Source organism: Cornus florida, unplaced genomic scaffold, assembly GCF_030987335.1.
Source record: "Cornus florida cultivar Cherokee Brave unplaced genomic scaffold, ASM3098733v1 CherokeeBrave_3.0.0_Hap2_Chr03, whole genome shotgun sequence".
In the NCBI taxonomy this organism is placed as follows: domain Eukaryota; kingdom Viridiplantae; phylum Streptophyta; class Magnoliopsida; order Cornales; family Cornaceae; genus Cornus; species Cornus florida.
The window spans coordinates 59065463-59086024 of NW_026775573.1; the positions used below are offsets into that span (position 1 = coordinate 59065463).

At 33.2% G+C, this 20562-nt stretch overlaps 2 protein-coding genes across 2 annotated transcripts; one reads left to right on the forward strand and one right to left on the reverse strand.

The window, feature by feature from the left end:
* Positions 1–4105: 4105 nt before the first annotated feature.
* On the forward strand, positions 4106–7149 carry LOC132300620 (MDIS1-interacting receptor like kinase 2-like). Its single transcript, XM_059797795.1, has 2 exons — positions 4106–5920; positions 6485–7149. Exons 1-2 carry the CDS (start codon positions 4189–4191, stop codon positions 6853–6855), a joined length of 2103 nt encoding a protein of 700 aa, XP_059653778.1. The 5' UTR covers positions 4106–4188; the 3' UTR covers positions 6856–7149.
* Positions 7150–18746: 11597 nt separating this feature from the next.
* On the reverse strand, positions 18747–19271 carry LOC132301646 (uncharacterized mitochondrial protein AtMg00810-like). Its single transcript, XM_059798885.1, has one exon. It carries the CDS (start codon positions 19269–19271, stop codon positions 18747–18749), a length of 525 nt encoding a protein of 174 aa, XP_059654868.1.
* Between the last annotated feature and the right edge of the window lie 1291 nt (positions 19272–20562).

Here is a 20562-nt window from a genome sequence, read left to right on the forward strand (position 1 = left end):
GGAGTTTCTTGCTAGCAGGTACTCACTTGCTAAACCTCTGCAAAAAATCTCACTGTCGCAGCTAATGAATCTAGATACATAATTGATCAATTAATCATGTAATCTTTGTATTAGTCACTGCAAAATACAAAGTGATAGGGTTAATTTCTTGCTTGCTGGATTTCCGCTGGTTATTGACTCTATGCATTCCTATTACGTCGTCTAATAAATCAAGATGTTCATCTGTTCAATTGATACATTAAATTTGTGAGTGTCTCATGATGTTTTGTGCCAGCCTAATGTGTGTGTGAGAGGGAGATGGGAGGCTTCATGTGGGGAGTAAAGGACAGAAACATTGCATCTCAATTCTCAAATAAAAGACAATGGCTTTGTTTATTGAGCAACTGAAAATGTTGTTCTGGTGGATATCACTCTGTCACTCCGTAATGACATTGTGAAATCCACTAGTAGTTTGGTTTTTATCCTTGCCTTATATATATATATATATATATATATATATATATAACAAAAACAATTCACTGAAGCTTCTCTTATTTGTCAACTAAAGCTACATGGCTCCTGTCAGTATGGTTCTATTGTCTACACTTCATACTAATTAAAGGAGAACTTAAAATTCAGAATCGAGATCTTTACTGCCCAAAGATGCCAACGAGATATGTGGCAAGAGTGCCCCTCACAAATTTTTGGTAGGAAGAAATGTTTGTTTTTTTAGTTGGCAGCAGAACTCTCTCGGGCAGAGCCCTTTGGACCCCCCCTAAGGTACAAATTGGGAATGCTACATCCGGCCCTACAGCTACAGTACTAGGTTAAGTCAGGCGATATAATGGAGAGTTGGAGAGTCGAACCCTAAACATGTTAGAACCAAGGCCCTCTCCTTACCGCGGACCAAACCCCTGGGGCCTGGTAGGAAGAAATGTTATGAAGCTTAACGAGGACATAATTTAAGAAGTATGGCGTATTCACATCAACTAATACACACGAGAGCTTTCACATTATAATGGGCCACATCATTTAGTCAACCTTATCTCTTAAAGGTGTGTTGTCGAATTTTTATTGGCCCTATTCACGTTACAACTAAGCAACTTCAAGTGACAATATTTGAAACTGTGTTAAAGGGTGAAATTATCTTTTGCCTTTTCCGGTGACCTGATGGGGTGAATTGCAACAAAATAATAGTTTAGAGAGGTTTCTTGTAGTTCAGAAGGGTTTCTTGCAAAACCACAATAGTTCAGGGAGTTTTTTACATTTAACCCTAATAATAATAGTAAAATTATCTTTATATACATATATACCCATGTATATATATAAACCACTATCCATGGATAAATATTCATACCCATAAAAACTTCTATCCAAGTAGTCCATGCAACCCATTGAATTGGTCCATTACTACTATCCAAATTCATATCCTTTAAAAAATATAAAATAAAATAAATATTAAATTCCTAAATAATTACACAAAATCGTAGAGCATTTAAACAATCAATTTTATACAACAATTAATTAAAAATACACCATTTAAGCACACAATTAAAATAAACAAATAATTCAATTAAAACACATAAACAATTAGCCACGTAATCAAATAATAAATAAAATAATTAAATAAATCCTAAGACTATATTGTGTCATTTTTTTCATGTATATGAAAATGTTCAACATTCCAAAAAAAAAAAAAAAAAATGGTTAAAAAATTTGAAAAACATATGTATTGATGTGGCAATTGCTGCAAGCAAAAAATTTAATTTATGGAATAAAATCATAAAAGTAGTGTATTTTGGTAGAAAATAGTATACATATTATTTCTCTTATAATTAGTTATTTAGTGAAAATCAAAAGCTTGACCACTGGAATTACAACTTTGAATGATCAGTCACATTGGTGATGGCAAAACCCACAAAGCTTAGCAGAAAATAAACAAGGCAGAAATTAGTCTTAGAGGGAGGCAAAAGTCTCTGGTTTGACTTCCTTTGGCTGTGTGTGTGGACCTAATTAGTGGAGACGAAGACCATTTAACCAAAGTTTTAAACCTCCCAAATTAAGTGGAACCATTAAATACGTTAATACATCAATCTCATCTTGATTTGGACGGAAGAGACCTGGTCTAGCAAGTTTGCCGTGGAGAAAATTTCATCACAACCAATTGGGGGCCTTTTCTTTTCTTTTTTTTAAAAAAAAAAAAAAAGGCTGGTAATTCTATTTTGACTTTTCATATTTGGAAACTTTTAAAAATTCTTTTTATGTTTCCTTCACAATTCTCAACTCTACAAATATGAGTTTTGATTTTGAAATACTGTTATCTTATTATTTTTTCAAATGAGAATTAAAGAAATTTAATTTTATTATTTTTCACAATTAGAGAAATAATAAATAATAAATAAAATCAAAAATGTTATTTTATTATTTTATTATTTTTCAATTATACTCAAATAATAAATAAAATCTAAAAATATTATTATGCTCGAATAATAAAACTAAAAATGTTATTTATTAATTTTCAATTATTCTCGAATAGTAAATAAGATATTATTATATTATTTTTCAATTATACTCAAATAATAAATAAAATTAAAAAATATTCATTATACTCGAATAGAAAAATTAAAAGTGTTATTTTATTATTTTTCAATTATACTCAAATATTAAATAAAAAAGTTAATTTAAAAAATAAAATAAAACCAAACAAATGTTCTTACTCTCTTTTCAAAAATGTAATTGCCGAGAAGGTCACAAAGCAAATGTAATTTGAAAAGGCTCGTATTACAGCATTTTTGCTTATTGTGACTTCAACCCGTAAGCTTGATTCACTTAAAAATTACTAAATGTGTTCTGAATGAATTTCTTAACAACAGAACCATCCCAAAAAACCTATTTTTCACATAAATTTAAACTATTGAGACTTCAAACCTAATTTCTATAATATTCTTTTTTATAGCAGAAGAACTCTAAGAAATAGTCCAATAAAAAAAAGGATTTGAAGACAATATTCATCACCTTCATATATAATAAATATATATATTCTTGGAGTTAATTGACAAGGATGGAAGGTTGACAAACTCAGGAAAACCTCACCAAAAATGGCCATCCCAAAATCAACTCCTAAATTAAAGTAAAATTTACCGGCCTTTTGAATCAGTTTTCTGTTTGAAAAAAGAAAAAAACAAAAAAAACAAACACACCAAATTAGTCTCAAAATTCGTTTAACTGACAATTGTGTTGAATTCAATACACGAGGGGAAAAAATTTAAGAAAAGAACCAAATTTAATAAAATATTTTGGTTCGTTTGGGTTATTGTGGTTATCAGTCCTCTTCTTAAAATTACTGTTTGTTTTTCAAATTCTTATGAGTTATTTATGTATATTTGGACTAAAAACAATCTGAACATCTCAAATTTTCTTCTAGTTATTCGTGAATTCGAACACATATCTTTTCCAACTAAAATAAATTGTAGTGTAAATTTGAAAATTTCCATGTAAGGGGCTTCCTAAAAATTTTGAAAAGGAAGAAAAACAGTTATTATTGTGGCTTCCTAAAAATTTTGAAAAGAAAGAAAAACAGTTATTATTGTGGGGAGAACAAAAAAAAAAATGGAAATGCATATTACCTACCACCCAAAATAAATAAAACAAAAATGAACAAAATAAAGGGGGAGAGAGAAGAAAAGAATTTCCCTTCCTAATGAAAAGAGTTTGACTCCGGTGGTCTACGTCAACTTGCATTATTACTCGTGTTCTTTAAAAAATCAATAAATTTATTAAAAATCGATTAAGAAAAATAAATTCACAATTAGAATAATTAATTTTGTTAGCTTACATTGATTTGATTTTGTTATATCCGGACCACAACTGCGACTATAGTGCAAATTTCGAAAAAAAATAGGATTGCAAAAAAGGAAGACCTCGACACCAGTGTCTAAGTCAACTTGTGTTATATCATTTTGTATTATTATGGGTGTTCTTTAAAAATTCAATAAAAATAATTAAAATTTATTAAAAATCCATCTATATATAAATAAATTTAAAAAAAATAAAATTACAATCGCTATAACTTAAAAAAAAAAAAAAAAGACCTTGACTCCGGTGTCCAAGTCTCCTCCACACAAGTCTTTTTAAGTCTCTTGAGCATGATGATGATTATAAGCCCATCTGTTGCATGCAATTGAATCCGATCAAATAAAACTTAGAATCATGTTATCCTCCAATTCCAATTCCAATACCAATAATCTATTGTTTGTTATATGGTCTGTCTCACTCTTTTACTATGCTACTAATATTATTTTTACTATCTCTATACCTTATGTGGTGGCAGGGTCCACATCATCGGCATCGTCAAGAGAATTGGAACTAGAAGCTCTGCATAATAGTGGGTGGTGGGAAAACACGTCAGATGATCATTGTAAATGGACTGGTATAGTTTGCGATGAGGCTGGAAGTGTCATCCAGATTAACCTACCTCACTGGAATACATTGGAAGATAAATTGGGGAAACTCAACTTCTCTTCCTTCCCAAACCTGGTCCGACTTGACCTCAGCTGCAATATGTTGTATGATGATTTTACACTCTCTGAGTCGGGTGTGCTAGATCAAATAGGTACACTTTTAAAACTCAAGTACCTTAATTTGTCCTCTAATCGTCTCTATGGCAACCTACCTCTTTGGCTGACTAATCTGACTGAATTAGTAGAGCTTGATATTTCTTGGAACGATTTTATATTTGGTTCCATCCCCCCAGGAATAGGGAATCTAAAGAATTTGATTTATCTTGACCTCAGTCACAACCGTCTCCAAGGAACAATCCCAACGGCTCTTGCCCACTTACCCAATCTGATTGAGATAAACCTTGGTTACAACCAACTCACTGGCTCCATACCTTCAAGTCTGTGTGAATTGTCCAAATTGACATACTTGTCCCTTGCTTCAAATCATATCAATGGTTCCGTACCTGATGGTATCGGGAATATGAAAGGCTTGATTGCACTAGACCTTTACTATAACAACATACAGGGTTCCCTGCCTCAGATAGCTAAGCTTCCTTCGCTATCATACCTAGATCTCTCATACAATAACCTCTCTGGCATCATTCCATTTCCCCCATCTCTTATATGCAAAACATCCATCATTTACTTGTATGGCAATCCTTTTCTTGAGAATATTGATTCATGGTACCAAAAATCTTATTCTGTTTCTTGCCATCCATCATCTTCCAAGAAAAGAATTGCAATTTTTCTTCCAATTGCAATTTTCATTGTCTCCATAATTCTAGGATATTTTTACTACTCAAAACGCAAGGTTAAGAAAACCCAGTCTCAGTCCAGAGTGACAAAGCATGGAGATTTGTTCTCGATATGGAATTATGACGGGACAATTGCATTCGAAGATATAATCGAAGCAACGGAGGACTTTGACATCAGATACTGCATTGGGACCGGAGGATATGGGAGTGTTTACAGAGCACAACTGCCCAGTGGGAAAGTAGTTGCCTTGAAGAAACTCCATCGCCTGGAAGGCGAAGTGCCAGCTTACGATAAAAGTTTCAGGAACGAAGCACACTTTCTATCACAAATACGACATCGGAACATTGTGAAACTCTATGGGTTTTGTCTACACAAGCAATGCATGTTCCTGGTGTATGAGTACATGGAGAGGGGAAGCCTTTTTTTGGTCTTGACAAGTGAAGTGGAAGCTATGGAGTTGGAATGGACTCAAAGGGTGAATGTAGTGAAAGGCATTGCCCATGCTTTGTCTTACATGCACCATGATTGCACTCCACCCATTCTTCACCGTGACATTTCGAGCAACAACATTCTATTAGATTCAGAATCCAAAGCTTGTGTGGCTGACTTTGGCACTGCTAGATTGCTGGATCCTGATTCGTCTAATCATACCGTGATAGTAGGCACTTATGGATATGTTGCTCCAGGTACAACACTGCTCTTTATTCCTTAATGTTAACTATATCTACCATTCTTTCCGTCTAATAAAAAGGGAATATAATTAACAAAATTGCGTATTATAGCATTTTTTTTTTTTTTTTAAGTTTTTGGTTACAATTTAACAGCAAAATTGTTTTAGTTGGTAAAATGTTTTCTATTCCAAGAATGATTTACTCTTCTACTAGCTGCAAGTCATTTTAGGACTTTTTAGTTGAAGGATCTCTGAGTATGGAAGAGACTGTGGTTTTACTCTCTCTACATTTTCCAACAAAATCATAAGGAAAAATTCAAAAAATCTCACCATCTGTACAAAATCAAATCTCACTATCTGTACAAAATCATAAGGAAAAACAATTAAATGTGTCTGTAACTGCTTCACTATGGATGAAACAAATTGATGGACAAATTCCATAATATTTAATTTTGAAACAATCTCGTTATTTATTTATTTATTTTTTTCTTACTGCAAAGGATAAAGTAAAAGTTGGTTTCCTCTTACATGTATATTTCTTGTTGATGCATCACTTGCATAATTCTTTTTGTTGATGCAGAACTTGCCTTCACCATGGTTGTGACTGAAAAATGTGATGTTTATAGCTTCGGAGTTGTGGCACTAGAAACACTCATGGGAAGGCATCCAGGAGAACTTCTCCAATCATTAGCATCAACATCAACTCAAAATATAATGCTAAATGATGTGTTAGACGCACACCTCCAAGCTCCAGCAAGCGGAGTGGTTGCACGGGATGTTGTTCTGGTTGCTACATTGGCATTTGCTTGCTTACATCCTGAACCAAAGTCTCGGCCGACAATGCTACGCATCTCTCAGGAGTTTCTCGCTAGCAGGTACTCACTTGCTAAACCACTGCAAAAAATCTCACTGTCAGAGCTAATGAATCCAGATACATATTTGATCAATTAATCCTGTAATCTTTGTATTAGTCACTGCAAAATACAAAGTGATAGGGTTAATTTCTTGCTTGCTGGATTTGACTTTATGCATTCCTATTACGGCATCTAATAAATCAAGATGTTCATCTGTTCAATTGATACATTAAATTTGTGAATGTCTCAAGATGTTTTGTGCCATCCTAATGTGTGTGTGAGAGAGAGATGGGAGGCTTCACGTGGGGAGTAAAGGACAGAAACATTGCATCTCAAATAAAAGACAATGGCTTTGTTTATTGAGCAACTGAAAATGTTGTTTTGGTGGAAATCACTCTTATGTCACTCCGTAATGACATTGTGAAATCCACTAGTAGTTTGGTTTTTATCCTTGCCTTATCAACTATATATATATATATATATATAACAAAAACAATTCACTGAAGCTTCTCTTATTTGTCAACTAAAGCTACATGACTCCTGTCAGTATGGTTCTATTATCTACACTTCATACTAATTAAAGGAGAACTTAAATTTTAGAATCGAGATCTTCACTGCCCAAAGAAATGTTATGCTTAACGAGGACATAATTTAAGAAGTTGTAGGGCGTATTCATACCAACTAATACACACAAGATTGTTTCAGAAGACACAGAACCAACAGTGAAAAATTAAAGGTAGCTATCAAAACCATCTCATATGCATGCTCTAACTGAAACTTAATATAAACACTATATGGGAGGCAAACTTGACAACCATGGTGCTTCTAACTTCTAAGTGTGTATCAAGCCATACAAAATTTATTTTTGCACAGTTTAACCCTCATAGATAGAGATCGAGTGAGAAATTCCCGACACAAATTTTAGGTCTCAGAGTGGTGACAACACAAAATTTCAAATTCCATGGAATCGTGTTGATTCTACGGCTGTATTTTCAAAATCTACATAAAAAGCATAAAATCGCATTGAAATATACAAAAACACACACGTGTTTATATATATATACACACACGTGAACACTTGTACAAACGTATTCAAATCAAGACTCAGATTTGGGTATAAGATTTTCAATTGCGAAAGGGTTTTATAGATTATACCTTTCTTGAAAATCTCCTTCTCCTTGTTCGATGATGAGAGCTGCAAAAGCATTTTACGAAGTACACCACAGTAGACCTTGCAGTGTTCAAAACGTCGCGTTTTGAACGATAGGGTCGATAGGCTTTCGCATTGAGTTCGTTTTATCACATCTCACGGGTGGGTTAGTCGATCCGCATAACTCTCGGTAATAAATCGGATTCAAATTGGATCGATCAAAACCATATCCGATTTATTAAGTAAATGAATCATTAAATTCGGATCATTAACGAATTCTCGAATGCCTCAATCCATATTCTATTTACCTCAGACTCGGATCGAATTAGATACGAATTCGAATTAAAATCATATTTACTAACATATATAATTATAAAAAGTATGATATTATTAGTATGTATATTAAAAGATTTATTAGTTTGTGGATGTGGGTCACTATTGTATATATAACATTATAATTTTTTTTTTTTTTTTTTTTGAATTTTTGGGTTACCTCTGATACAATTCTAATAAGAGTATTGATATATATATATATATATATATATATATATATATATATATAGATATATATATGTAAAATTATTGATAAACAATTATTTATATATATAATTAATCGGATCCGATCAGTATAATTCATATCCGATTTGTTAAGCTAACAGATTATCAGATTCGGATCGTAATCGGGTTATCGGATTTTTTGTTCAATCCATATTCGACTAATCGGATCGGATCGGATCCGGATCAACATCCGCTCCATTGACAGGTCTAATAACTCTCACCTCAAATCCTGTTTAAATTCCTTATACTGTGTTTGGCTGCAAGGTGTATTGAATATTATATATATATATACATATATATATATATTTTATAACAAAACATTTCTACAAAAACATATAGGAAAATTTTATTTTCTTTAAAAAACTATATAAAATTTCAATTATACTCATCTTTTTACTTACTAAAATAAAATGTGTTTATACATAATTTTTTTTATAAAAATATTATAATAATTATATCTCTCTTTAGGTATCCTATAAAATTTTATTATTTATATTCCTTTTATTTAAAAATAAAAAATAAAAAATATTTATTAAATATAAATTTATTTAAATCTATTGTCATAGTTAACAAGAATATAGACAATTTAGGTAAATTATAACATTTTTTATTAGTTTTCATGCTATCCAAAATATGAAATGACTTTTTTTATGCTAATTAAATGAATTTCATGTTAATCAAATGAATCCTTAAAATTTTATTTTTCTTTTCTTTAGTTCACTTTCTTTCACTATTTCCACTGTAGATTTCCATAAAACCAAAAGATCCTTAAAGCCACTCTAGAATTTATTTTTTATTTTATTTTATTTTTTATAATAATTGTCAAGTGCACTTGTAACAGAAAACTTTCTATGTGAATTATGTAATTACTTAATACATGTGAAATGAAGAACGGCATGTGTAATGCGCTAATTATAAATATTAGTTGTAATGTGTAATATTATATTTAGTCACTCAAGTTGTCTAACAGAAAATATAAAAGAAAAACATATCATCTTCCAATTAGTTCTAAAGAAGTTAAGGAGAATTTTGTCATATATCAAAATATTTTTTAATAGGAAGTACTGTATAAAATGTTTTGTGTGGACCTGTGTATGTTCAGGTAAGTACTCACACTTTTGCATACTTCGGGGCTCGAACCCCTCCCCTCATCTTGAGGAGGGGAAGTTATACCATACCATGGGGCTTGAAGCCCTTTTTAGTTACCATGCATGAAATGTTTATCCAAGAGAATGCCAAGATTGCCCACGTAGTCTCTGATCCATGAATTTGTGATAATCATGTTTTGTTTATTTAGTTTTGAATCCTGATGGCTAAAAATGTTGCGGTATTCTTTGTGGTGGCTATATTCTGCTATGAACCATGTAGATGGTTGATGTGACTGTGTGGATTGCCTGAATAAATGTGCTATGCTTCTGTGAAAATTTTGGCATCATAATTATTTAGAGCATTTAAATTTTTATTCGTTTGAGGATTATGCTCTTAAAATTATGATTCTTGATGTAGGTGTGCGGGAATCAAAGTGCAGGGAGAGAGTAAAGCGCTTTCATTGGCAAGACTCGAGGGAATGGAACTTGATGCAAATTGGTTTTTTGATAACGAATGGAAGAAGCATCGATGGCATTTGTTGGACTAGTTATATATCTGAAGTTATGGAGTTGAAGCATGTTAAATATAAAAGAGAGAACTCTGTATATTGTATTGATGTGAAATAAGATGTATATAAGAGAGGTTTATATAGGAAGAGTTATGTGTGATGAACAAGTAATTCATATATGTATATGGTAACTATACATATGGTAATCTTATACATGGTAAACCTATATATAGTAATCCTATATAAGGTTAAAATATATTATACAATATAATAATAATATATTCTAATAGTCCCCCTCAAAATCAAGGTGGATTAAATGAAACCAGCTTGAGTTTGGAAATGAGATCTTGAAAGCGGCATAACGGAAGCGATTTGTGTAATACCCCTCGATTCTAGAGTCACGGGTGATCAAGTTCGAGCACAGATCTAAGGGATACCAAACAATTAAGTATGTAAATGAACACAGAATACAAAAAGAATTTAACAATAATTAATTAAATAAGCTGAAAAAGAATTCTAATTAAAAAAACCTAGAAATACTAATTATATAATCCTCCAATATAAGTACAACTCGGGAATCCATCTAGTGGACCCCTATTAAAATCCCAACTAAAAGTAAATAACTAAAATGAAATCCAAAGCAAAACCATGAAAGGAAATCCTACGTAGTCGAAAAAGTGAGTAACTGTCTTTGTTCAGCACGAACAAGTTCTAAAACTAGAACTGTCCGATACCTGAAAAATAATAGTGGGTTAGGCCCACGAACAAGTTCTTCTCTAATTATAATCCAAACAGAGACCCGATACGCAAATACATCCTAAATAACTCAACAATAACTATCTAGTCCATAAATATATATATATATATATATATATATATATATATATATATATATATATATATATATATACACTAAAGGACTCTCACTGGATTACATAGGGGGTTTCAACCTGAATAGAAGGTAACATGCAAAACGCACCTGAAGTGGGCATGAGTACCTAAGCCTAACAGGGTATACCTCAATCTATCATAGCCAGTTATGCATCCCACTGCATATACGCGCCCTAACCATTGACTCTAAGACTCAAGCTTATATCGCTGTACCATAATTATATATTTAAATTCCATCCAAAACCATAGTAGTGCCGCTCAACTGTTCGTTGCTATGACACGAAATATAAGTAGGATTTAAATGTTATAATTAAATCTGTTTCCTTAATCCAGAATAGGTAGGAGTTAACGTTTTGATCTAATCCGTACCTAATATGCCACCGTCCCATACCGGTGCATATAATCCACAAAACAATTCAATAATTGATAAAACAGATAAAATAGTTCAACAATTTGAAATCCAGAATAGGTAGGAATTAACGTTTTGATCTAATCCATACCTAATATGCCCATCATCCCATACCGGTGCATATAATCCACAAAATCCATATAATTGATGCAATAAATGATAAATTTAGCCATCAACTAAAATCCAAAGCATGATATAATGATAATCAGAAATATAAACTGAGCACATTATATTAAATTATTCAAGAATATATCCATGTTATTCAACTTAACTTGCCAGTACAAACAACAAACAATTAAATCCTCCATAAACATTGACACTGCAATACCCCTAATTTTAAAAGGATAGTCTTACCATTTTAATTATTGTTTTATTGCATTTTTGTGTGACTATTTGCTTATTTGTTTAATTGTTTAATGGTTTTAATTATTTATTTGATTTAATTGTTTAATTATGTATTTAAATTGCATTAATTGAATTGTTTAATTATGATTTCTTGTTTTTCTTTAATTGAATTGTTTGATTTAAGTGTCTTTTGTATTTTCTTTGATTGGATTACTTTAGTATTATTAATTTTAATGTGTAACTAAGTTTAATTAAATGTTGTATTAGATTAAATTTGTGTAATTAGATTAAATTAGTAACAATTATAATGAATTAAATTAGTAACATTAATAGTGTTAAACAATAGGGTTTATTTTCTTTTAGAATGCACGTTGTGGCCGACTAAGTTTTACATTAGGGCTCTATCTCTAATTATACATGGATTAGGGTTTTTATTGTTCTAAGCCTATAAATATAATATTACGGTGGTTTAGGGTTTTACAAACATAAACAGAGTTCTATTCACATAAAACAGAGGGTTGAGAGAACGGAGACACTGTAAGGGTTGTCAAGGAGAAAAAAACAAAAAGGACCAAGGGAGTGTTGTTGTGGATTAAACTAGAACTATAGGAGGCTTAAAGGTATTCAGTGGTTGTCGGAAATTTAGAGACAACGCCGGGATTTCATAACTGAAATCACAAGCAAGTTCTTTTCTTCCTCTCTCCCGTTGGCTTGTGTTCTGTGCACCTAGATAGTCTCTAGGAGATTAATTGGACATTAATTGAACTATACATGATTATTATGTGTTAAATTGATTATCTGTAGTCTGTGGAAATTTATCTGAAGTAATTCTTGCATGTATGGTTTCATCATCTGTTTTTAGTATAAAAAGTCGCCACTGCTTTAATCTTTGTATTGAGTCTTACTGTTATAAACCAAGGTCTGGACTAATACTAGATGAGATTTAAGACACTTAAGTTCAATTTCGAGGAAGAACAGTAAGGTTGGAATGGCCGGAGACGGAGCAGATAGGCTGAAATGGAGAGAAACTGGACTGGAGGCTCTCAGAGGAGAAGAGAGCCGGCTCCATAGAAGTGGGAGCCGGCTCCCACACTCTTAGAGCCGGCTCCAAGATGCATGGAGCCAACTCCAAGCACAAAAGAGCCTGCTCCTAAGTTTATGGAGCAGGCTCTCTTAATTTTGCCTTTTCTGAAATTTTTTGACACACTGTATTGAGACTGTTTGAGGTTTGAACTATTCTGATTAATTCTGGGACTTCACAGAGGGATTAAGTAGTTAATTTTGGGTGTTATTAAGACCTCTAATTGATTAAGCTTTACCTATATGTTAATGGGACGAACAGTATAAAATTAAACTATTTTTTATGCTGTTAACGGATGGAAGGAAATTAATTGCCTGGCTTAATTTTAGCAATATAATGGGATATAGTATAAGTATAAAAGTTATTGTAAATGCATGATAGGGTCATTTATTTATTAGTTTTGATCTATGCATGCTCTGGATGCTAATTATTGAAATATTAAACATGTTTCTGCAATTACATGGATTATCGCTTAGATTTTAATTGCTGAAATATTAGACACTCTTCTGCAATTATTTGGATAATGGTTTTGTACTATAAATTGCTAAACTATTATTTATGTGTTGTAATTTACCTGGATATTGAGGATTGTATGCATCGGTATGGGACGGTGGCATACTAAGGATGGTTTAGCTTAAAACGTTAAGACCTAACCTATCGGATTAAAGGAATGGATTGTAAAATATTGAATCCTAATTGTGTTTAAGTCAGATCAATTGACTAAGTTGAAAGACTACCTAGATTAGTTGGTTGTAGTTAAGTCATATCAACTGAATAAGTTGAGTGACTAACTGGATTCTATATTGTGTATCAGTTCAATGAATAATTGAATGACATACTCTGGTTTTGGATGGACTATAGATATATGGTTATGGTACCACAAGATAAGCTTGAGTCTCAAGCTCATTGGTTAGGGTGCGTATATGCAGTGGATGCGTAGCTGGCTATGATAGGTTGAGGTGTACCCTGTTAGGTCTAAGTACTCATGCCCACCTTTAGGTGTGTTTTCGCATGATGCCTTCTATTCAGGTTGAGACCCCTATTGTAGTTCAGTGAATGTCCCTCAATGTGGATATATATAAGTATGGACTAGATAAATATTGTGAGGTATCTAGGGTGTATCTGCGTATCGGGTCACTGTATGGATTGTAGTTAGATTAAAACTTATTCATGGGCCTGACCCACTCTTATATTTCTTAGGTATCGGACAGTTCTAGTCTTAGGCTTAATCGTACTGAGCAGAGACTATCATTCACTCTATCGACGACGTAGGATTTCAATCTATATTTTAGATTTATTTTTATTTCCAGTTATTTTATGTTCAGTTGGGATTTGATTTAGGGGTCCACTAGATGGATTTCCGAGTTGTACTCTTGGAGGTTTTGGAGAATTAGATTCTATTATTCATTATCGTTTGGAGGATTTTATATTTAATATTTCTTTCGGTTTCATTATTTAAGTTTCTTTTTGTATTTTGTGTTCGTTTTAAAATATTAATTGTTTGATATTTCCCTCGGGTTTGGGTTTGGGCCTGATCAACCCGTGTCTCGGATCTGAGGGGTATCACAGACACCATGCAAATCAATATATAACTTCATGATGTCCAATTTCAGTATAATAGCATAGACTAACAAATCCTGGGATTTTAACATGTTTGTTTAATTTATTTAAAACCCCCTAACAAAACCCAGAACCACGTTTCTGTAATACCCCTAGTTTCAAAAGGATATAATTGGAAATTAATTGTTTTATTTTATTGTATTTTAGTTGTTTGTGTGGCTTCATGTTAATTGTTTAATTGCCTATTTATTTTAATTAATTGATTCCTTGTTTTATTTATTTGTTTGAATTGTTGTTTTGTTTAATTGTTTCTTTCATTGTATTTTAATTCATTTAATTGAATTTCTTGTTTTAATTATTTTATATGGTTTATTAGTTCATTTAAATGGAACGAATTGGATTAAATTAGTATTTTTAATTGTAATGTTAAATTAGGGTTTTAGTTTTTATGGATCACGTTATTGGCCGACTAGGGTTTAGTTGGGTTTCCATCTCTAATTACAAGTAAACTTAGGTTTTATATTTACCTATATATACTGTTATAAGTCTGCCAAGGGTTTTTAGAACCCTATTCGCGTACAGAGACATAGAGAGAAATAAAGAGGGAATTGTGAGAAAAACTAAGAGAACAGGGCTAGGGTTTTGGCAAAGGTCCAAGACCCGACCAAGGAGGAAGAAAGTGAGGCTATGTGTAGGCTGGAACAGTTCAGCAGAGGGCTTCGACGGTAATTAGAGTCGCCAAAAAACATAGTAAGATGACGCTAAGGTTTCAAAACTGAAATCAGAGGCAAGTTCTTTTTTTTCTCTCGCCCGTTAGCCTATGTTCTGTGCATGCCTAGGTAGTCTCCAGGGTTTTAATTAACGTTAAAACTGATCTTATAAGTATGGTTTTAGTGAATTTAAATGCTTTGAATTAAAAGGTTTAATGGTTTATACATGTTCTTGTTTTAATCATGATTTAGTTGATTTTTAAACTGGTTTTAATTCATGTTGATGTATGAAATCTGCATATAATTAATTCTGTGACATAAATTGAACCCTAGATAGTTAAATAAAACAATACGGAGGGTCTGAACTTCGCTGGAGGCGAAGAAGATGAGAAGTTTTAGAGAAGGCTCCCAAGTGAATGGAGAAGGCTCCCATGTATTGATACGTTCTGGGTTTGTTCGGGTGCACTGTTTGGACGGTTTAAGTGTTTTGAATTGTTCTAGAAATAAACTGGGGGTATTTAACATTTAATTCAAGTGTTATTAAAAGCTCTCATTGCATAGTTTATACAGTTATGCGAATAAAATGATCGATATGAAATTAAGTAACTATGCAGGCTATTTACGGATGGAATGGATTTAATCGCCTAATTTTAATTTAGCGATTTAATGGATTATGGCATGATCTTAAATCTTGTTTTAGGTGCACAGTAGGGTCATCTATTTATCAGACTTAACCTATGCATATTCTGAAATTTTAATTGCTGAAAGATTTAAACTTGTTTCTGCGATTACATGGATTAAGGCTAGGATTTTAATTGCGGAGTTATTATACACTAATCTACAATTAACTGGGTTATGGTTTTGGATTTTAGTTGCTAATCTACTATTTATAATTCTGCAGTTTATTGGTTTTGGACTTAAATTGCTGAACTAATACTTAGGTTCTGTAATTTACATGGAAGTTAACCTGGATTTTAATTGAGGAATTATTTACTTATATTCTGTCAATTATCTGGATTTGTGTGTTGGATTACAATTGCTGAATTTTTTTATTAAATTCTTTCAATTGTCTGGATGTTATGGATTATAAGCACTTGTATGGGACGGTGGCATACTAGTGATGGTTTAGCTCAAAATGCTAGAACCTACCCTATTGGAATAAGGAAATGGATTATAAAATATTAAATCCTACTTATATTTAAGTCAGATCGACTGTAAGTTGAGTGACTATCTGGATTAATTGTTATTTGTGGTTAAGTCAGATCGACTGAGTAAGTTGAATGACTACCTGGATTTATTGTTATTTGTGGTTAAGTCAGATCGACTGAGTAAGTTGAATGACTACCTGGATTTATTGTTATTCACGGTTAAGTTAGATCGACTGAGTAAGTTGAGTGGCTAACCGAATTATAAGTCATATGTCAGATCAACAAAGAATTGAATGACATACTCTGCTTTTGGACAGATTTTAAATATATGATTATAGTACCGCGATATGAGCTTGAGTCTTAGGATCGTTGGTTAGGGAGCGTATATGCGTTGGTATGTGTAACTGGTTATGATGGTTGAGGTATACCCTGTTAGGTCGAGGAACTCATGCCCACCTATGGGTGCATTTTTGCATGTTGCCTTTTATTCAAGTTGAGACCCCCATTGTAGTCCAGTGAGAGTCCTGTAGTGTGGATGTATATATATTTACGGACTATATAGATATGGTTGAGATATCTAGGATGTATCTGCGTATCGGGTTTCTATTTGGATTGTAGTTAGAATAAAATTTGTTCGTGGGCCTGACCTACTATTATTTTTTTCAGGTATCGGACGGTTCTAGTTTTAGAGCTTATTTGTGCTGAGCAGAGACGGTCACTCACTCTTCTAACTGCATAGGACTATTATTTATATTTAGTTTTGGAATTTCCTTATTTAGTTTAGTTTAACTTTAGTTGGGTTTTGAATAGGGGTCCACTAGATGGATTCCCGAGTTGTATTCATGGAGGATCAGTTGTATCAGAAGAGTTTATATATTAATGGAATTTTATTCTGAGGTTTCAGTTTCTGGATTATCATTTTAATTTCTTTTCAGAAATTTTATTTATTTCTGTTTATCTTAATTGTATTATGTGTTCTTTTTAGAAATTTTATTTATTCCTGTTTATCTTAATTGTATTATGTATTCATTTATTACCAATTCGTTTTGATATCCTCGGTAATCGGGTGTGGGCCTGGCCAACCCGCATCTGGAGATCCGAGGGTATCACAGTTTCAGCCCATGGAGTTCAAAATTTTCCAAAATCACACCTGTAGGTGTGTTTTAGCAAGGGAGACGGCTCCCCCCTAATGGGAGCCGACTCTCTCACTTAGGGAATCGGCTCCTTCCTTTAGGGAGTCGGCTCTCTCTCTTACAGAGAGCCGCGGGCTAAAAATAAAGGGAGTCGGCTCCATCCCTTGGAGAGCCGGCTCTGTCCCTACTTCCCATCATCTTCTTCACCTCCGACGATGATTAAACCTCTTTGTAATGTTTTGTTTGGGTTCCCAGAAGTCTGTCTATGTTCCATAACTATCCCAGAAACTTTTTAAAACATAGTATGCATTATAAACAACAATTAAAGCATAATATGAATTAATTTATACAAGAAATCAATTTCAATTAATCAACACATAATATAGTTTAAAGTCTGAATTAACATGCATACTTAATCAATTTTAATGTCCGTTTAGTTCCTGGAGACTATATAGGCATGCACATAACACAGATCAAAGGGAAAGAACAAGAAATAGAACTTGCCTTCGGTTTCAGTTTTGAAACCTTAAACCATCTTCTCTAGTAATTTCAGTGACTTTAGTTGCTTTCACCGATCTCTGTTGCTCCTGGTTCAACCCACGAGCAACACCCCTTCGTTCTCTCCTTGGCTCAGCCTTTGTCTTAGCCAAACCCTAATTTTTCCCTCTCTCTGTTTTCTCTCGAACCTCTCTGTTCGTAAATAGGTTTTAACCTTATACAGACATATAATGGTATATTTATAGGCCAACTTAATTCGATTCACATGAGAAGCCGGAACAGAAAAAGAAAATATATAACAAAATAGATACATGTATATAAGTCGGCGACTTCATAAAATATATATAAAACCCTAAACCATATAATACATATATATTAAATACTGACACTAACGTAATCATCAATAATAAATAATAATTAATTAAATAATTTAGTTAAACAAAACAATTAGTTCAATTTTCACATAAACATACATAAATGAAACAAATAATTCAATTAAATAAAAACAATTACGATAAATAATTCAATTAAATAAAAATAATTACATAATTAAGCAAATAATCAAATAATCAAATAAAAATGCAATAAAATAATTAATTAAAAACACCGAGACTATCCTTTTAAAATTAAGGGTATTACAATTTGGTGAAGACATCATGTGAAGTGATGGACCGCAATTGTAAGGTCTTCTGAAGAAGATGATGACGAACAAAATAACAGTCAATCTCAATATATTTAGTGCACTCATAAAAAACATCATTATGTGCGATTTGGATTGCACTCCTATTATCACAATAAATGGGAGTGGCAGTGGATGAAGAAACTCCCATGTCTTGAAGGAGCCAACGCAACTACAGAAGCTCAGAAATAGTATTAGCAAGAGCCCTGTATTCAGCTTCTGTGCTAGATCATGCAACCGCAGTCTGTTTCTTGCTGCACCAAGAGATAAGTGAATCACCAAGAAAGAAACAATAACCTGTAGTGGAACGACGATTTGTAGGATCTCCTGCCCAGTCTGCATCTGAATAGGCCCGAAGAATAAGCGATGATTGGGAAGAAAAATGCAGTCCATGAAACATAGTGCCTTTGAGATAATGAAGGATGCAATGAATAGCAGCATAATGAGTGGACTGAGGGGCATTCATGAACTGACTAACTATGTGGACGGCATGAGAGATGTCGGGACGAGTGACAGTGAGATAAACCAAACTACCTACCAATTGGCGATACAAAGTACCATCTCGAAGAGATTCTCCATCATGTAGATTAAGTCTTGTATTGCACTCAAGGGGGGTATCAACAATCTTGCTGTCAGTGAAACTTGATTTCGAGAGAAGATCAGATATGTATTTCGCCTGAGTAAGATAGTAACCATCTGTAAATGTAGTTATCTCAAGACCAAAAAAATAACTGAGAGGTCCAAGATCCTTCATCTCGAACTTACGATTGAGAAACTATTTAAGCTCCTGAATGCCCATCAAATCATTGCCAATAATGGTCATATCATCAACATAAAATAAAAGGAGAATGATACCTTGATTGGTGTGTCGAACAAATAAGTTAGAGTCATATGGACTAGCAGAGTAGCCAAGACGAGAGATAGTCTGACTGAATTTGGCAAACCAAGCTCGTGGTGCCTGTTTGAGACCATACAAGGCACGTCTAAGTCTGCGCACCTTATTAGAATGATGAGGAGAACCTGGAGGAGGCTGCATGTATACTTCCCTGAGTAAATTACCATTGAGAAAAGCATTCTTAACATCCATCTGAAAAAGTCCCCAATGACGAGAAGCTGACACGGCAACAAGAGTTTGAACAGAGAAAAGACGTGCAATAAGAGAAAATGTCTCCTCAAAATCAATGCCATATTCATGTGTGAACCCTTTAGCAACAAATTGAGCTTTGTAATGCTCAGCAGACTCATATGAATGAGTCTTGATCTTGTAAACCCATTTGCGTCCTACAACAGACTTTCCAAGAGGCAGATCAACTAGATCCAATGTATGAGTTTTGGATAGTGCATCTAACTTTTCTTACATTGCGTGCTGCCATATGGGGTTAAAAGATGCCTCACGAAAAGTTTGAGGTTCATGTAAGATAGCAAGAGCACGATAACAATGAAAATCACTAAGATGTGCAGGTAGATTTCTTACCCGAGTGGAATGAGGGTGAAGATGTGTGGTAGGTGCACTCTCAAGAGTGACCAGATGAGTGGGACTCAGCTGGTAAAAGGTTGACTATATCAAATGATTCTGGAGAATCAGGAAAGAGATCTACAGAGGTGTCAAATGGGGGAAGAGGAAAAGCCTGATCATGAACACCACTAAACTTAGATAATGTATAAAACAGTTTATGCTCCCAGAAAATGACATGACGAGAAATTTTGAGGCGTTTATCAACAGGATCATAACATCTGTACCCCTTTTGTTCAATTCCATAACCAAGAAAATAACAAAGTCGAGAACGTAGTTGTAACTTATTGTGCTTATAAGGTTGAAGAAGAACAAAACGGGCATACCAAAGACTCTAAGATTACTGTAGTCGGGAAGTTTTCCATAGAGACGTTCATAGGGTGTTTGATTTTGTAAAAGTGGTGTAAGAACATGATTCATGGTATAAACAGCAGTAAGAGATGCTTCACCCTAAAAAGATGAAAGCACAAAAGCAGAAAGAGTGAGTGAACAAGTTAAATCTAAAATATGTCAAGTTTAAGTTCAGCTCGAC

Bases quoted from the DNA above. Each gene is read 5' to 3' on its own strand.
- LOC132300620 (XM_059797795.1), top strand. From the start codon at position 4,189: ATGTTATCCTCCAATTCCAATTCCAATACCAATAATCTATTGTTTGTT. The intron at 5,921-6,484 runs GTACAACACTGC...TTGTTGATGCAG, and splicing joins TTATGGATATGTTGCTCCAG to AACTTGCCTTCACCATGGTT.
- LOC132301646 (XM_059798885.1), bottom strand. From the start codon at position 19,271: ATGAAGGATCTTGGACCTCTCAGTTATTTTTTTGGTCTTGAGATAACT.